Genomic DNA, 18,996 nt, shown 5'->3' with positions numbered 1-18,996 from the left:
ACCACTAAGAATAACAAGCTCTAGCCGACATACAGTATAGTAAATACAGACGTATGTCACGCAAGAAGATCCATTATCTAAAATGACTTAGAGTACTTAAATAGAAGAGACAGCGTGTACAGTATATCCATACAAACGCTGTTATTAGTCTCACCAGCACACATGGCTCCTCCTAGTTCAAATCTCAACAATTCAGTACAGTGAATGAGGACAAGTGAGAAGAAGCAACATCCTTTAACGGAATGCACCTCTGGGTTCCCTCTTTATCCACGAAGCTCCCTTCCCCTCTGACTTGGCCTACATTTCCGAGGCCTGACGAAGGTTAGACTTTGAGGTTAGACTTTTCATTACAAGTCAATCATAGGCATAAAGGAAGTGGCTTTTTAATTAGCGTGAGGAGAAGGGCCGACTCCATAAACCTGGGAATAAAAATGGAATCGCTCTCAGGGGAGCCGGATTATCAAGGCTTCAACAATAAAGCAGGCAGCTCAATCAGGCAAACAGAGATGAAACAAGATATCCTTTTCCATTTTTTCTTTACTTTTTGATCTGGCAACACAGAAAAATCAACTGCCATGACTTATTGCTAGGTAAAAGAGGAGTGGATTGATTTTCTACCCTTCCTCAAGAAACAAGAAAAGGCCATTTTATATATTTTTTAAGTATAGAACATGGCCTAAACCCCTATGGGATTCATTAAGAGTGCAGTGTAGAATGCTCTGAGTTAGTTTGAAATGGAATATACAATATACTTGAATGGTTTATATCTGCAACTCCCTTTGCCCAAACAAAGTTGCATGTCCATAACCAGTCTCTGGACCTGAGTATTCAAGTGTTTTTCTGAAGGAGCACATTTAAATTCAAATGAGCTCTCTCCCAATTTTATTTTGCTGTGAAGCAGCCTACAAAAACAGAAAAGTGGCCTTAAGCATCAGCCTGCCCTTGTTGCAGGATCTTATCAGAACAAGGTCAAGATTGGGTGTAATTGACAGCCTGTCAGTTAGTAAACATGGGATTTGGCGAGTCATTTACCAGTCTGTAAGTCCATAGAGAGGGACAGTGACGAGTCTCCAGCCTCTTTCCATTTTGGGCTCGCTGAACAATGGCCACAGCCTGCGCTGCTCCTCTGGACCTGTGCTGTTTTCTACAAGCCAAAGAGACAGCGCCCCTTTTGGGGGCCCTCCAAAACACATTGAGAACTGCACCTGTTGGGGATATCACACACAATTTACAAGTATTTTTTAAATGATAAAACTTGATTTCAACTTGATTTGATCAAGCAAATAGATTATTACCATAAGTACAGTATGGTAAGCAATACACACCCAATGGCAGATGCCTCTTGTTATTACTTACATGAACAAAACTGTGAAACTTCAAATTATAATTAACACTAATTTAACACTGACTTTAAATATGTTCACATTATGGCAGCTTGCAGAGCTAAAATGTTCCACAGTGAATGCTAAGAATAACATCCAACAGAGCAGGACCTGCTGCTAACACCCAAGCCAATACACTCTGTGATTCTGTCCTGAGGCAGATTAGCTTGATTGGACAACTCAGGGTTGCTGTTAGGAGGAGTGCTAATCTGGAATCATGGTTAATCTTTGGACCCATGCCAGGACACCGCCGGGTATAGACTTCTGGACTACAGCAGTGCCCAGAGCAAAGCTTTTCAAGTTGGAGTTTAAACCTAAAAGGGGTCTCTGCTTAGACTCCTATTTCAGCTTGTCAGTCAGTGACAGCGGTCCTCACCTTTCCCCCCTCTCCTTGTCTCTCTCTTTTTCTCTGACACTCTTTCTCTCATTCCCCACCTCTGGCTAAGACCTGCTTTTTTTCTTTCAGAAGTGCCAGTTGAACAGCTTGGTCGGAGGGCACAATGCCAAGTGATATGTAGAGGCAACACTGTCAAACTTGCCCTTTAGCCATAGCTTACAAATCAAATGATTGCTGCTAACATCCTAGTTTTTACTAAATTCACATGAAGCCCACATACATAGATACTCGACTAGAGAACCTTGAATTATTAATTAATATGTCAGTCATATTGTCAATATTGGTTTGACAGACGCCAGCCTACCATGTTCTCTTGCTTCTGGAGATATAATCTGTGAGAGGGGGAGTTGAAAACTTTGTTTTGTAAGCTTTGCTCCATTTTGGAGTTAAACCAGAGTGAGACCTTAACCAGTTCTTGCAAGGTTAAAGTTTATATTGTGTTCATAGTTGTGTAGAGTGTAAGCAAATTAAACAAATAAATACATCTATTTGATGAGATTATAGAAGTGTGATCATAAATCAAAAGGCAGTTTGTGAAATAATTTGGTTTCAAAGTTTTTTTTTTTTTTTTAAGACTGTAAACCTAATCTCTTTAGTACACCCAATGTTACAATACTCGTTCTTCCAATGCAGTGTGTCTAGACCATCATTATTTCCCTTTACTGAAAATACGACATGTTCTATTTGTGTAATAGGGCTTTATTATCCTCAAAGCTTTGCTCCAAACAAACTCCTGGATCTTGATCACAACAGTCAGAGCTTATATGAGCGTTTGTGTCCGCATCTACTTCTTAGCATGCTTTTGAAAGTGTGTTACCTTTGTGCAGGCATGACTTTGATACGTGTGTTTGTGTGTGTGTATATGTGTATACATGTTTGTGAGTGGATGCACACATTTGTGGTACATACTTATGCCTGCATGGGTTTTAAATGCTCTCACCTTACATGGGGAGTTCCTGAGGGGAGGGGGGAAAAGGGGGCTTCGCAGCAACGCCACACCCTGCTGCCCTCCATCTACACTAAACGTAGCACCTGTTTCAAGGACAAGCCCATATACCACTGTTCAGTTACAGACTCAAATTCTATGATGTCCATTCTTAGATTTACACAACATGTAAACTGAAAATGCTGTCCATGGTCATGCTAGTTTGGCCGGATGGAATCTCATCAATCCTTAATAGAGCAATAAGTCAAGAGGTACTACCCTTTTTGCCATTGGCTTGCACAATCACACTTTTGGAAGCTAACTCTAATGTATATCGATTACATTTACATCATATGATGGTAAGATGGATTTATCACATATGTAAAAAAGTCCTCAGAAAAGTCCCAATCTACTGAATGGGCCACCTGATGATGTACAACTGGGCCTGGCTGCCTTGGGCAGGTTTCGGAGCCGTCTCCAGTAGGGACCTATGGCTGTCACCGCCTGCCAGCCACACTCGCCGTCTTCGAAAGAGCAGTGGCTGCCATTGAGAAATTGACCTGAGAATTGGCCGAGAAAGAAGACAAGTTAGAGACAAAGATTGATGCCAACGTACAAAGCATGCATTTGGCGTAAGAGAAGAGGAGAAAAACAGACATTAGCAGAACCTTAACAGGTGACAGCCTAAAAGGAAGAGAGGAAGGAAGGGAGGAAGGGAGGGAGTGCGGCATAGAGATACAAGGGTAGTGAGCAGGGGACCTAAACATTTACATTTAGTCATTTTAGCAGAAGCTCTTATCCAGAGCGACTTACAGTAAGAACATGGACATTCCCCCGAGGCAAGTAGGGTGAAGTGCCTTGCCCAAGGACACAATGTCATTTTGCACGGCCGGGAATCAAACTGGCAACCTTCAGATTACTAGCCCGATTCCCTAACCACTTAGCCACCTGACTCCCCTGAACATAGAGGGGGGCAATGAAAGAAGATGACATGATGAGCAGAGAGCCATTAGCAAAAGAACGGTCAGATGACGGGAGGAATAAGCAAACTATTTAATGGACAGCGGAAAAGGGAGAGAAATTCTGTATCCAATAGGATACAGGTGAATGAAGAAAGGAATGACAGAGAGTGAGGCAGAGAGGGCGATATGGAAGCAGCTATGTTTTTGTCCGGCTTCATTCTTCAGAGAGATGAAGAAAAAGGGAAACCCTTGGCCTGAAATGACTGAGAAAGAGTCAGGAGACTAAAGAGCAAGAAAGAGGGAACATGAGACGAGAAATTGAGAAAAGAGTGAGGTACACAGCTGTGGATGGGGACTCTAACTGAGTTAAAGCTGCATCCTACCTATACATCTTGACCAAGACATCTTTGTGTGTCCAGTGCAACCCAAAAAGGGCACTAAGAAAGCTCAAAACAACACTAGGGGCACATTATTGTAGCCTTGTGCTGCTGCGGGACTGTGTGCAGCTCGGAGAAGGATGCATATTTTCTTGTTCTCTCTCCCTGACAATCAGCGTAAATGGTCTCAAATGGTATTTGATGTGTACCATGGCTTTCTATTGATCCATGTGGCCTTTCTAGACTTTAAATTGGCACCATTGAGTGCTGTACTGTGTGTGATTACATGTGGGTGCATGTGTGTATTATATGTTTGTGTGTGGTAGAGATTGAAAGGGGGGGGGGCAATCCTGACAATCATTAGCCCCGCTGTAAGGAGTATAAAAGGAGTGTTGATTAATCTCAGAGGCTTTACACTAATACACTCAACTTGGGGGTATTGAGGGTGATGGAAAACGAGGAATCGAGGGATGTGGAAAACCCATCCCCCCACTTAGTGTCAGACTTTTGATTGACACACGCTGAACTAGATTCTTGTTTATTCAGTTGTTTAGTTCATAGTGTTCCTTTATGCTTAACAAGGCTCACATGGTACCTGAATAGATTTGAGAGACAGATGAATCGTGTCGGGATCATACAGAATGGGGTAGTACCGAGGGTAAGCGATGTGTTTGAGGAGGAAGGGGGTCTGAACGCCCCAGGGTAGGGGTGGCTGGGACACTATTGAACGAGCATAACAAGCATAGGTTGGAGCGACTTGAAAAGTGACAGTGGGATGAGGTGAAGGAGAGAAGGAGAGAGAGAGGTAGGTAAAGAGAGTGTGGAGGAATGTTAGGAACATGGATTAATGGTACGTGTGATTGAAAGGGATAAAGGTAATCCATTCCTGCTAAAACTAAGATTACAGATTGAGGAGGAGCCCCTCATCATCATCCAATCGATGATGAAATGAATGTTCAGTAGAAGAAAGGGACATTGCATGTTTTAATGTTTCCCTCAGAAGTGTCATGAAAATACAAGTCATGTGACAGATAACTAACAGTGAAAGCATTGAATCCAACTCGACAATATTTAACAGAGTTAATAATCCAACATTTTTTGTATATTGATGTGATACTGTATCATAGGCAATTCATATGGAGTCTATCTTTATCAGGGGGAAAAAGCTTTACAGGGTTTTGGAATTTCATATTTCAACAAGATTACTTTCTTATCCTATGCTTTAGATCAACTTTAGAACTTTAATCAAAGTTACAGTTTGCACAGTATGTGCAACAAAAGACCAAGCAACCCCAGGTGATCCTGTATATACTTAATTTGTGTTCTATCATGTTGAAGTGGTTATAAATCCTGATCAGAATTACTGCCATGTCATTGTTTTCTCTTAGGTACCTGCGCCTTTACATTTACCACTGGCGGATATTCTCCTGGGTTACAGGGGGGGCCAATTAGCATTGATAGCTTTTCCCGCAAAAAGTAATTATGCTGGGATTTTCACCCTCTTGTTAGCTACTCGCTTGGACCCTGTGGTTAACACACCAACAGTAGAAACACAATAGAGCAGCCATAATGTTAATAAGTATCCCACAGTAGGAGAAACTGAATTACAGGTATAACGAGAATGAATTTAAATAGCAATGTGAGCTGGCAGACAGAAATGTCAGAATGACAGACAGACAGGCACACAGACAAGCACACAGACAGGAACACAGACAGGCAGACAGACAGGCAGACAGACGGAGAGACAGGCACACAGACAGGCACAGACAGGCACACAGACAGGCACACATACAGGAACACAGACAGACCTAAGGGTTGCAAAATAAGATGTGTAATACAATTCATCTTTTGTTTCCTGCAGCCTCTACAAAATATATGTGCACTGACACAGAGAGAGAGAGAAACACAGAAAGCAGTGCAATAGAGAGAGAAAAATAACAACCACAGGAGTTTGTCAAGGGTGAGAAATGTTAGCCAAGCATTGTGGCGTGGGATTTGGGATGTGCTCCGTGGTGCTTCCAGAGTGGCTCTGTAAAGAAAGTTCAGGCGGCATGATGTCATGCACGACTGGGCGACTGTACAACTGCTTCATTAAGGAGGAACTACGGTTGACCTATTTGATGTTTGCCTGCTTTTTTGAGGAACTACACTTGGGGGGGCTCCAGCCCCAAGCTTGAGTTTGGAATTCAGTGGGGAGGTGTACTCACGGCACGCGTCCCCCTCATCATCGCCATGTGGGCAGTCCGTCCTGAAGTCGCACAGTCGGCCCAGGGGGATCTCCTTTCCCTGGTGGCATTGGTACTGGCCCTGCAGCGCAATGGTCGCAGTTGGGGAGGAATCTGCAGAGAGGGAGAGGGTGAGAGATATAGAGAGAGAGAAAGAAAGAAAGAGAAAGAGAGAAAAAGAAAGAGAGATCGACACTTAAAGAGGACTGCGTCGACTGAAATCACAAATCTCATGGTGATCCATTCACCTAAAAAAACAATGAATTTCGATCACGAGCCTACAACCTAATTCAAAACTATGGCCTGTTATAAAAAATTTGAGACATGACTAATAATATTAATCAGAGCCATCAAATCATCCCATTTCATTATACATATGATAACCAAATGCTTACCACAAGAGAGCACCAAATATGATGTCCAAGCAGAGTATTTAAATAGACAGTATCACATTGGTATCTCAATATAAATGGTAGGAGTTGTCCATATTTTTCAAAACAGCCCCTGACAAAGGATAACACAAGAATAATCTCTAATCGTGTCCCGCCTACTCCAACTCATCATAAATCAACTGAGCCACGACGACATAATTGGCCTGGTTTTGCATATGGCACATAACATGATAGTTGTACAAGGAACATGAAGTGGCAAACAATGGCCTAGATTCAGGTGGCACAGTGGGATCGGATTGGTGATAAAACTCATGATGTCACCTGATATCATCGGCTCGGAGGAGCATTGAGATGTACCAAGGGAAATGTGAATATCTATGCAAATCGCAGAAGACCGGGGATGTAATAAAAAATATATGAATTACACGTGCTGCGAGTTTGTCATTCAAACTGATTGTGATAAAGAGAACAAAATCTAGTCCAAACAGATGGAGATCATATTTTTCCAATTTCCTAAGACAAAAACAGAGAAAAAGTTGATGCTACCTCTGAGAAGTACGTGTCCTGTTGTTTGCACTTGATTTGTATTAGGCGGCTTGTCTGTTGAGTTATTGGTTTTGGGAGTTTGATTCTGTAGTGTTTTGAGCTCGTTAGATAGAAGAGTTTCTATGTAAAAAATGCCCCCTAGTGGAAACCAAATACCCGCCCATCCGATTCCTTCTGGAGTCCAGCCTGAGTAGAATCACTGTCTAAACAAGATATGTATCGCATTGCTCAATAAAACATTATGTCATAAATAACTACCTTCTGCCTGACTGAATTAATGTTGAGCAACAACAGCATCCATAATGTTTTTATTTTATTTAAGATATATTATTTAGGCCTTTCTTTATTTGACAAAGATAGTGAGAGAGTGACAAGAATGGCACAGAGAGAGAGAGAGAGAGAGAGAGAGAGAGAGAGAGAGAGAGAGAGAGAGAGAGAGAGAGAGAGAGATGCAGTAAAAGGCCCTGGCCAGAATTGAATCAGGTCACCCCCACTCACAATGTTTCATGAAGCCTATAATGTATCAATCATTTTATCCTTGTATCTATTATAGCCTATACAACAAAGTATAAATAAATGTACAGTACACTCCAAGGGTTTAAACATGTAGCTTGTTTTTCCACATCGTGAGAGTGTAGGATGCAAATAATTCTTGGACTTTAGCTAAACTGCTAATCATTAGCTGATTCGCTAGAGGAAAGTATGGGAGATTATAGCCATTGCATTCAAAACTACCCAGATGATGAACATTGTACTGTGAATGGAAATCTATAGCAAATTTACAGCACTCATTAGATGGGATGTATTCAGGAAATATGGTGGGCTATATGTGCACTGCAAAGTTCCATCTGCAGTATAAATATGTAGTATAAATAGTATAAATAGGCCCCATACTTCCCACTAGAAATGCTAACGCTAAAGGGAGTTTAATTTTCACACCAACAAGTAGGCCAAGGCCTACTGTATGCCATTTGTCAGCACAGTGCATATGAGTGACTTGTGCCAGAAGCATTTATGATGTTATTTTTTTATATTTGTATAGTCACAGTTGGCCTGCACATCTTTCCACCACACTTTACATAATATAGTGAAAAATGTAAACAGGGACTCTCTGCATGTTGAGTACTAACATCATTGTTTCATCAATCTTTTGTAGATGCATTCATTTTTCATACATTCACAGTCACCAGATCCATTAAATGACTGACAGGATTAGAACAAGCTTCCTAGAGTAAAACGCATTAGATCAAGACACCATCACCATGGTGATCAATGCTCCCCATTTCCCAGCCTTGTTTAATAGAATAGAGTCAAAATACATCTCTAACATTTTGCGTGACAGGTCATGCTAAGTGCGTTGTCTTTGTACTGTTTTGCAGAGATTAAGACTGGTTATTGTGTGGAAAACAAAAGTGTTAATGGATGGAGTAGAGTTTTGTTATCCACGGTGGCCAGGCAAAGTTTGGTTTTACCGGGTATGATGTATGTTACGTCAGGAGAAAGAGAGGGGACAAGGTCCAGAGTGCTGTGGCTGAGAAGCCTTCCTGAAAAATGGTCAAATGGCCACCCCTGGCAAGTATACTTGTTACTAATTCTGCCTAAATTACTGTAATAGCTACAATGGCCTCTAGGACAGGCCAACATAATTGTAAAGGATTGTTGTGATGGATGATAGAGGGGATTAGCCTGACGTTGTCATACTCATAATTCTAGTCAGAATATGAGTCTGATATCGCTCCGTTGGGCTGTGAGTATGGGGCGTGTTTCAACCGAACCCGTAAAAAAAATTGGATAGACCTACAACCAATCAGAGCAACGTAGTATGTTATTTTTTGAAAACAAATTCAACCCAAGCGCTCTTTGGTGACGTGGTTGATTTTACGTTAATGTTGATCATCTGTCCATCATCGTATAAAGCCCGTCCTGACAATTTGATTGGTCCGAACAGCTCGTTTGGACATAGTTTTCCCCCAACCGAGCAACCCGAGACCCAACTTCCCGACCCAATTTTTTTGTGGGCGGGCTAAGTTTGGCTGGCACACAGGCTAAGAGGGGATGGTAAGAGGTTGCTGTAGCATTGATTTAACCTCATGATGCATTGCTTGAGTGTGTGTAAATGTATTGGTTAAGCAGCATTTATTTATTACTTTTATACAAAACACTTTCAAATAAGGGTTAATGCCCGACGAGGTTTCCATTAGACGATGCATAGGTGTGAACCGTCCGACACGCAGCGGAGGCAGTTAGTATTGCGTTAGTGTGAGCACACAGCAGTTATTGTTCTTTGGGATGAGTCAAAATACTACACAGTGGTAATTCAAGCCAATTGTGATTCCTGTTTCCACTCAGACATTGTTTCCCTTTCAGACTAAACACAAATCCCTTTTCCCCCAAAACATAAGCCTAAAAGCTTGCTACTGGAATCATTATAGTGTGCTTACCAATGCATCAAACTAAATATGGTTTTATACAAATACAGCGATAGAACAACAATGAGTGTGTTCAGTTCAGATGCTCAGATTACTTGATGTACTTGTTGTGGGAACACAATGTGCTTCAACCCCAATGATCTGGAACCTTTTCCTCTTGTCTTATTTTATTTTCCTTCCGGAGATTCCATTATCGCTCCTCCTCACTGCACAATAATACCATAAAACGATGTTCATAACAGAACTAGAAACCCATTAATTAAACATCATGAGATAATTTAAATACAACTGTACTTCCTACTCGTTGATTTGAATACAGACAGAGCAACCGATCACTCTTTGTTGCAGTTCAGGTTGACACTGCAAACTGTCTGAGGCCATAGAAATCATGTCCGAACCTCATGAGTAATGTTTTCTGTTGTCTAGCACAATAGTCACCTGAGTGTCATGAGATTGTAAGAGTTGAAGTCTAAGGAAATCAATGGATGTGTTTACTGTACATAAATAATATTCCCAAACTGTATATAAAGGTATCAACTTCCGTCAACCTTGTTCCAGATGAACTGAGCCTGAAATCTCTGTAAATGTAGCGGATGAAGTATTTGCTGATAGATTCCCCAATCACTCTAATTCTCATCAAATTTTTCAGAATTGGCCTAAGAATAAGTGACCCGCCAGTGAGATATCTATCACCTACAGTACCAGTCAAAAGTTTGGACACATCAACCAAGTATCTTTTCTGAAATAACCATCATTCTATATTATGACTGTAATAATATTGAAGGATCACTTATATAGAGACGTATGTAGATTATATATTGTACATGTACGGTATGTAGATTTTTTGCCACTGAACCATTCATCCTCCATCCGTCTTATTGCAGATGAATCTGCAATAAGATGGATCTTTGTGTTACCCACAGCATGTGTCTCCATTCTGATTGCTTGCACCTGGTTTGTCTTCAGCTTCCATCATACGGGACAGGACTATTCCACATAGAGAATGTGGGGGTGGTGGAAAGGGGTCATCTCACAGGGTCACAAGGGTGTGAGGCGCTATCTGGCAAGCAAGGTTGCGGCCGAATGGGGAGATATGCACAGAGATTTACTGACAGCAAGATCCCTGAAATGGATGCTGCCTTGGTTCCCTCAGGACACTCAACAGGACAGGAGGCGTTCGCTCAAGAATTCAATTAACTGTGCTGAGCCACGCTCGATTGGTCAGAGTTGCGCCCAATCACTATCAGTCTCTGTCAGGCTCTTCCGTTGGAGAGGGCGGTGCTGGCGCAAGATTGGTGTGTTATGGAAAAAAAAATTCTCTTTTCTGCAACACTGTTCTACATTGTATGAAATGAGGCGTTGCTGAATATTATAGCAATTAATTGTGTGAAAAAAAAAATATATCAAGTAAAGAAGGGTCATTTGCACCATTGAATAACTTGTGGTTCAACAGTGTAAATTGATCATTAGTATGCTCAAAAGACTTCCGTTATCTCAGTTTTGCCCACACTTTTTCATTCTCATCGTGTCCACCATATGTCATGTTCCTAAAATAAACATAATGCTCACATGCATAACGCATGACTGGTTTCATACCCTGGACAGTGTACACGTTGACAGAAATATAAAGCACATCTAACGATATGGGACCATACCAAGGGCAGGGGCTCTGTGAGCAACCAGACTTTTCTCACCTTAGAAAGTGTTATTGCCTAAAACATCCTGCTGTAGCTGATGACTGCCTACTGGGCACTGGGCAGTAAATATTTCAAACTTACTTCATAATGTGTGTGTGTGTAAGCGTGTTTGTAAGTGTGTGTGTGCATATACAGACTTGAGAGGCTGAACACAATCCTTGTTCTGTAATGTTGAGTGTGGATGACAGTAGTAAGAGGATAAAGATGGGAGATGGTAGCTACCAAATTGTTCGGAATGGCTCAACATCAAAGTGGTCCCAGAGTGGTGGAAGTGTGAAGGGCGGGCTGTGTGGTTTTGTAAATTCCTTTGCGCTACAAAGAGTTGCTTTGATTCCTCTGCCCAACCCACTTCCTTGATGTAGCTTCTTCTTTGGTTGGGTTGCGGGGGAGCTTTGTTTCAAATGAAATCATCAGACGCACAGCAAGATTTCCCACAAAAAAAATGGGTTGTTATAAAAATAAATAAAAATCACGTGCTGGAGGTGATGGAAGCACATGCCTTACAAAATTTACATTTACATTTAGTCATTTAGCAGACGCTCTTATCCAGAGCGACTTACAGTAAGTACAGGGACATTCCCCTGAGGCAAGTAGGGTGAAGTGCCTTGCCCAAGGACAAAACGTCAGTTGGCTTGACCAGGCATCGAACTGGCAACCTTCGGATTACTAGCCCGATTCCCTCACCACTCAGCCACCTGACTCGCGGATGGATCAAATTATTGTAACGATTATATTTGGAAAGTAATGGATTTCTATATTAATTTAAGATAACAACATTGACATGATGTGCTCGTATCCTTGTGTCTGACTGTATAAAACTTTATGAACAATTGGGTAAGAAAAGGACTTACACCTCACTAGGAGCAGTAACACTATTTTAAGTGGGAATGGGAATATACTAAATCCTTGATTTAGCATTTATTTAGAATTTACAGCATATTGTGATTAATATAAAATGGAACTATAAACAAATGAACGCATAGATATCATGACATTTCCGTACCATACCTTGTATACTTAAAAACCAAACATGCAAGACTTACATCAACATTTTCTATTACCGTAATGTGTCCAATTAGTCTAAAAAGTGGTGATGAATATAAGTAAAGCCTACAATATTATAACGTAGATGCAAAGAAACAGTTTCAGATGTAGTACCTTAGTACCTGTGGTACCTCATTGAAAAAACACTGAGCTCAAGGTTAAGGCTTGGAGTCAGTTTTCCCTCTATCGACGCTCCATTTAATTCATAAATCACACCTCTCCCCAACACTGTGTTAAACTACACATCTGCTCTATTTGGCTTCGCCGTCTAGTATGAATGCTCACTTGTGCTCTCCCCATCTCTGCCCAAGGCCATTTAAGATTTCCTCAGTATCATCAAATAAAACGACTGCTTGCATCCCTTCAAATGGGAAACTTGTTTGTACTGGTAAAAGAAGGCAATTGTTTTATTGGGCTGTTTGGATGAACGCCTAAGAGCCAAAATCGAAGAGATATCAGAAAACGAAGCTAAGGGAAGCCGTAATATACTGGGGGAGTGTTTCAGACTTACGGTTACAATCGTTGTGCTTACTATGGCCAGGGCTGATTCGTGCTTCCAGTTTTTCAGTTTTTCTCTCTCAATCTAGTCCTTGGACTAAACAGAGAGAACATAACACTTTAGACGTGAGACCAATAAAGAATGTTGTAAAGCAACAGAAATTTGTAGATGTTTAAAAACATTACCCAGTGAAGCTGATGATCAGTATCTCTATTTTACTGATTTATAAGTGTGGGGATATAGCCAATGGACCTACAGGAGCATTCACAGGGCCCATGACGGAGAATAGTGATACATTCCTGACATTCCAGTCACTAGATTCTACAAATGCCATGCCTGTCACCCCTAGTTACAATTTTATACTTCACTTGATCTCATAAAGTGTCGCAATCCATTATTTGGCGGATGAACACTCTTAGAAAGTCAATATCTGCTTGTGAAATAATAAACAAAAACAAATTGTGGCCGTGTAGTAAATAATCATTGTAGACAGAGGTCTGTGAGTGTAGACGGAGGTCTGTGAGTGTAGACGCAGGTCTGTGAGTGTAGACGCAGGTCTGTGAGTGTAGACGGAGGTCTGTGAGTTTAGACAGAGGTCTGTGAGTGTAGACAGAGGTCTGTGAGTGTAGACGCAGGTCTGTGAGTGTAGACAGAGGTCTGTGAGTGTAGACAGAGGTCTGTGAGTTTAGACAGAGGTCTGTGAGTGTAGACAGAGGTCTGTGAGTGTAGACGCAGGTCTGTGAGTGTAGACGCAGGTCTGTGAGTGTAGACGGAGGTCTGTGAGTGTAGAGAGGTCTGTGAGTGTCCATTCTAATCCAGTGGCTGATGTATTGTACCTCCACAAGTTCAGCCAAGGCAGACTAACATACAGTCGGCAACAAAGTAAGGCAAATCACACCTTCGTGGCCAAAAATATGCCCCTACCTGTGTCAACAATGCACTTTATGTCAGGATTTCTTAACCGCAGTTGCTTCCATCCATCCCAATATAACTGCTTCTCTGTCCACTCCACCAGCCCTCTCTCCAAACTCATTTCACATCCAGGCACTCTGGAGTGTGGAATGATTGATGGGCCCAGCGACACCCTCACGCCACTGTGTACCTAATCACTGACTATAGACTTGCAGTAACGCCCCATTAGGGACTCATGCTAGCATGGCGTAATGGTTAGGGAAATGGGCCAGGGAACCGAAAGTCATGGAATCAATTCCCACCAGAGGCTTCTCCTGCTTCCTCGTCAGTGTTGGCTGAGTCTTGCTGCTAAAAGTACAGAGCAACATGAGGAAAACTCTGAGGAATCACAAGACAACTCCAAGGAAGTTAGAAATTAGAGCATGCTAACAGTGGAAAAGCTGTCTTTATGCTTACTGTGTTAAAGGCGTAGGAATACTCTGCTCCTACCCTTTGTAGTCTAAATATTTTATATAAAATTAATTTCCCCTTGAAATTATGACCGATTTGTCACAGAGCTCATTCAAGTTAGGTACTAGTTAGGTACTATACAACAGGGTGGTAATAAAGTGGGAAAATGTTTGATATCTTTCTACAATCTTCCTTACACAGGGAAACAGACAACAACCCAAAAATTACAGTAACAACAAAATAACACCTACCCCACACAATACAGACAAAAGGACTGCCTTCCATTTACCAAACATTTCCCAAGACCTGTCAATCAACCAGACTCCTTTTGAATCATCAAAACTGAATTTTCTGACAATTCCTTAGCCAAAGTATGCATGCTTGATATTGCTCTAGTGACAGACCCATCACTCCCTGTATTATTGGGAATATATGTACAACATACTTCCTTAAAAAGTACACAAACACCTCCTTTATTTTTTTTAAGCGATACTGTGTCTTGGTCTGCATATTCCAGTGATGTTTTTCTACAGTAGTGTTTGAGTTGGATAATTGAGATTTGGGTCTCTTGTTAGTATTTGAACACTTTTTGGGGCACATTTTGGCAAGAGGACCTGGTTTTGGTTATTAGAAAGATGAAAACCACAACATTCAGAGTTGTCAAAGACACATTGATTTGAAGGCAGATACACTGCACTGCAACTTTTTGGAGAATGAATAAGATTGCTTGTTGGCCCCTTGACAGATAAGTAAATTAGTGGAAGAGTATAGTCAAATATATAAAATGCAAGGGCATTCTCCCTTGTTCAACAAGCTGTCACCGAGTTGGACCATATGCCTCTCCATTCAACTCACTGGCTTGAGTAATAAGTGTTCTGGAAAGCAAGGAAGCACCACAAAAACAGAAAGACCTTTGCATGCAAAGTATGGACTGTATCAAACCTAAACATGCCCGGCAGATTGCCAGTGGGGAACATGTTTTTTTTTCCATTTTGAGTATAGTTGATCAGGAATGAATTTTGCCAGAGGCCATCAAAACGTTTGGATCGAATACTAATAAAATATGATAGCTTTCCTATTGGCGTGTTAACATGCCGGAAGAGCTTCAAAAATCCTTAAGTTCCACTCAACACAGCAGGTTATTTGGCTAAAACCTAAAAGACTATTGGGTGGATAAGATCAGATGAGAAATGTTCTTCCTCTCGTTTTCTCTCGTCATAGTGGATTTGTTCTGCGCCCAAAATAATTCCCTATAATACATGCAACAGGCAAAATACTTACAACAAATGATCACATGCATACATCGTTGAAGTTCTAAAATCAGCGGCGTAGGTTTATTTTCAAATGTGGGTGGGGCAGATTTCTTAAAATAACTGAGGATGTGTGTGTGTGTGTGTGTGTGTGTGTCTGGGGGATGGGATAGATTTGCCGTTTTCAAACAGTGGATGGGACATGTCCCACCCATGTATAATGAAACCTACGTCCTTGCCTAAAACATCAATATTTCATCAAGTCAATAAACGTAATGTGATGTAACCAATGAAATCAAAAGACATTGGACCCAAATCAAACACAAATACAACGATGAGCTTAAACCTCTATTGGTTTGGAAATAAGGATAATTAATGGCACTAATTAACTCATTACCAGAGCAGTGACTGGAACAAATAAGGCAAACAAACAATCTCTCGGAGTGATTGAGTTTGAGAGTCCCTGCCTTATCGAACAGCACAGCTCTGCTGCAGGTAATGTGAGCCCCTCCTTGCGACAGGTGCTCTAGGGACAGAAGTGTGTGTGCGTGCCTGCGTGTGTGTGTTTCTTTATATGCATGCGCGAAGGAAAGACACTGTGAACCATTACCGTTTCTGAAAATCACCGTGTGGAACGAGAAGGTTTGTAGAGACAGGTTGGCATTAAATCTGTGTGTTTGTCTGAGGGTGGGTACTCAGTGTACTAGGTGGTGCTTCAGAATAGAACAGTACATGTGTGTCCGTTTCCTCAACCAACAAGTGATTGGTTGGCCTTGGGGGCAGGAACATCTAGTCAGATGACATTAGAACAATTCGAGTCTGTCTCATCCTGTATTTGCATGAGCAACAGCAGTCAGGTCTGTTCTTAGCCTTATAATAGGTATTGTTATATAAAGTCGTTGGGGTGTGTATTTGTGTGTGCGTGTATTTATAAAAGTGCAGGGGGTGACTGTGAGTGGTATAACTTTAGTCTCAATTTGTAGGCACATCGGTGTTAGAGTGTGTTTGTGTTCAGGCGTGTATATTGTATGTATGTGAGAGAGTGAGAGAAAGAGAGAGATAGGGACCAAGAGGAAAAAGGTATATATTTCTGGTTTATATTTCTGGTGTATGCCGTTGTGTCTGTGATTGAAGTTGCATGTCTGTACTGTTAGGTCAAAGGCACTCTACCATTGCAGTTGGAATTCTGTGAGCCAAAATAAAGATACCGCTCTGACTTTCCCTCACATCAGTGAGTGTGTTCACATGTTTGCATGCCTGATCATTCAATTATGCTAACCCAATGGATTCAGTTAAGTGTAGCTGATTGCAAGGCACTTTGACCATTCTCTGATCTGAACCCAAAACAAGAAACACCTCTGCTATCCAATTGAATAATTAGAGCCTCAAGATTTTAGTTTTCAGAGGCAAAATAAATATAAAATAAAAACTACTCTTGCTTTTTGTTTTTGTTTATATTGTTTGTTTTTTAAGTTGCTTGTAACAAACCTTTTGACATAGACTGAACTGACGTCAACAAATGTAGACATTGGTTTAATGTAGGATATTTAGTTTCATTGTACTTAAAGTTGGAAATTTATTATGGAAACTAATGTATGATGAATAAATTAATGTACATTTTCCAATCAGTGGTAGAACAATTTTTCATATTCTCAAGATAACTATAATGGATCTCATGCTTCCGCACAAAATATTATTCTGATGTGACTATCAAGTAATGATCAAACCTCTAGGTCTATCACTTCATGAAATATGTTTGATATAAATTATTTTTTATATACATGTCCTCAACATGTATTGGAAGTGATTCCCTACGTTTCTACCACAAACTGAGAGGAAATTGAATCAGAGGTATTAATTCAATTTCTGCTTGGATCTTGAGCTTTACATAGACGGATACTATCTTGGTGGCACGCAATCCAAGTATTTCATTTCAACAGACGGTTATCAAGTTTAAATCGTAAAATGCTGCTGTACATTTTTCAGTTTAGTAACATTTCTGCGTACAAAATCCTCTAACCTTTTTATAAAGTGTTTCCACAGCTGCTACCAACTTTCCTCAGATGTTTCCATGTGTGAAGTTGGAAGAACAACATACTGACATTTAGTCATTTAGCAGACGCTCTTATCCAGAGCAACTTACAGTAATTACAGGGACAATCCCCCGAGGCAAGTAGGGTGAAGTGCCTTGCCCAAGGACACAACGTCATTTTGCACGGCCGGGAATTGAACCAGCGACCTTCTGATTACTAGCCCGATTCTTTAACCGCTCAGCCACCTGACTCCCATACTTGACCCAATGATACTGTTAGACATTCAAAAACATACAGTTTTCTCCACTATCAAATCTTGGAAAAATATATATGGGTCTTTCACCAAAATCAGCCTTTTAGATGTGACTCGACTGAAATGTATAAAAAGGAACTTTCCATGAATTCAACACAGTTGGCCAAGTCACATAAAATTCACAACAATCCCAGCTTCGAACCCTCACTCTCTCTCACTCTCTCTCTCTCTCTTTCTCTCTCTTTCTCTCTCTTTCTCTCTCTTTCTCTCACACACACCCACACACACAGACAAACAACACAAGAGTAACCGCCAGATTGAGTGCTCACTTACCCACAGTGCAGTTCGTGGTAAAGCTTGGTTCGATGGTAGCGGTCCTAGTGGCATCTGCATTCTGGTCACTGTGCTGGTCGTAGCTGGCCGAGATTCGGAACGGCGTTCTGCCGTGGATCCCCAGGGTCAGATGGACCACCGCCCAGCTGCCAAGGAGACACAGGAGCAGCATGATCAGAGCTAGAATGAGATGCCCAGAGTGGCACAGTCCCTCACTGTACGGATAGGGGGTCAGAGCCGGAAGGCCTTCTTCTTCCTCCTGGTGCTCCATGCTTTGTGAAGGAGAGGCTAGCGGAGGTCCCTCAGTGCTCTCATGGGGACCTCTGTCCAACTCCTCGTCCTCCTCCTGCATTTTAGATTGGTTCCCTACATCTTGCTTTGTCTCGTGCTGCATTCCCGCTCCTTGTATTTGCTCTTCCCTTGATCGTGATAGGGTCTCGCAGGCCGTGTCTCTCCAGAATTAGCCGACAGGTGGTGTGGACTGTACTCTAAGCTTAGCGTGAGAGGTGCAAATTGAGCCAGCAGTGTACGTGTGTGTGTGTGGTCAAGGAAGGTGTGAGCACCCCCTCTACACATCAGGTCCAGCTCTTATGTGGAAGTGACTGACTAAAGACTGGCTGGCTAGTCCGGAGACGAATGCCTTCCCCTAGACCACCTCCTGCCTTTGTGGAGTTCACCATAATCCCTAATTTTATTAAGCAAATCATGCTGATTTCAGTTTGGCTCCAGGCAACCGACCAATGGATGATCTCTCCCTCTCTCTCTCTCTCTTGCTCACTGTCTCGCTCCCTTTCACTTCCTCCTCCTCTCTTGCCCTCCTGGCCCTGCCCATTCATCCCATCCACTCATGTAAGTCTGAATGTTGTGTATTTATGTTTACTTCATTATAT

The 18,996-nt window shown here is 41.6% G+C and overlaps 1 protein-coding gene across 1 annotated transcript in view; it reads right to left on the bottom strand.

Moving 5' to 3' along the window:
- alk (ALK receptor tyrosine kinase) overlaps positions 1 to 18,500 on the bottom strand; it is a 52,103-nt gene extending 33,603 nt beyond the window's left edge. The window contains exons 1-5 of the mRNA XM_067243378.1: positions 18,107 to 18,500; positions 6,251 to 6,382; positions 3,130 to 3,264; positions 2,720 to 2,811; positions 1,033 to 1,205 (exon numbers count right to left, since the gene is read on the bottom strand). Coding sequence (XP_067099479.1) covers positions 1,033 to 1,205; positions 2,720 to 2,811; positions 3,130 to 3,264; positions 6,251 to 6,382; positions 18,107 to 18,500 — 926 coding nt within the window. The remainder of the gene's footprint in view (positions 1 to 1,032; positions 1,206 to 2,719; positions 2,812 to 3,129; positions 3,265 to 6,250; positions 6,383 to 18,106) is intronic.
- Between the last annotated feature and the right edge of the window lie 496 nt (positions 18,501 to 18,996).

The sequence above is a fragment of the Osmerus mordax genome, chromosome 9, assembly GCF_038355195.1.
Source record: "Osmerus mordax isolate fOsmMor3 chromosome 9, fOsmMor3.pri, whole genome shotgun sequence".
NCBI lineage: Eukaryota > Metazoa > Chordata > Actinopteri > Osmeriformes > Osmeridae > Osmerus > Osmerus mordax.
The sequence above is the reverse complement of the archived record's forward strand: the minus strand, read 5'-3'. Positions and strand labels throughout refer to the sequence as shown.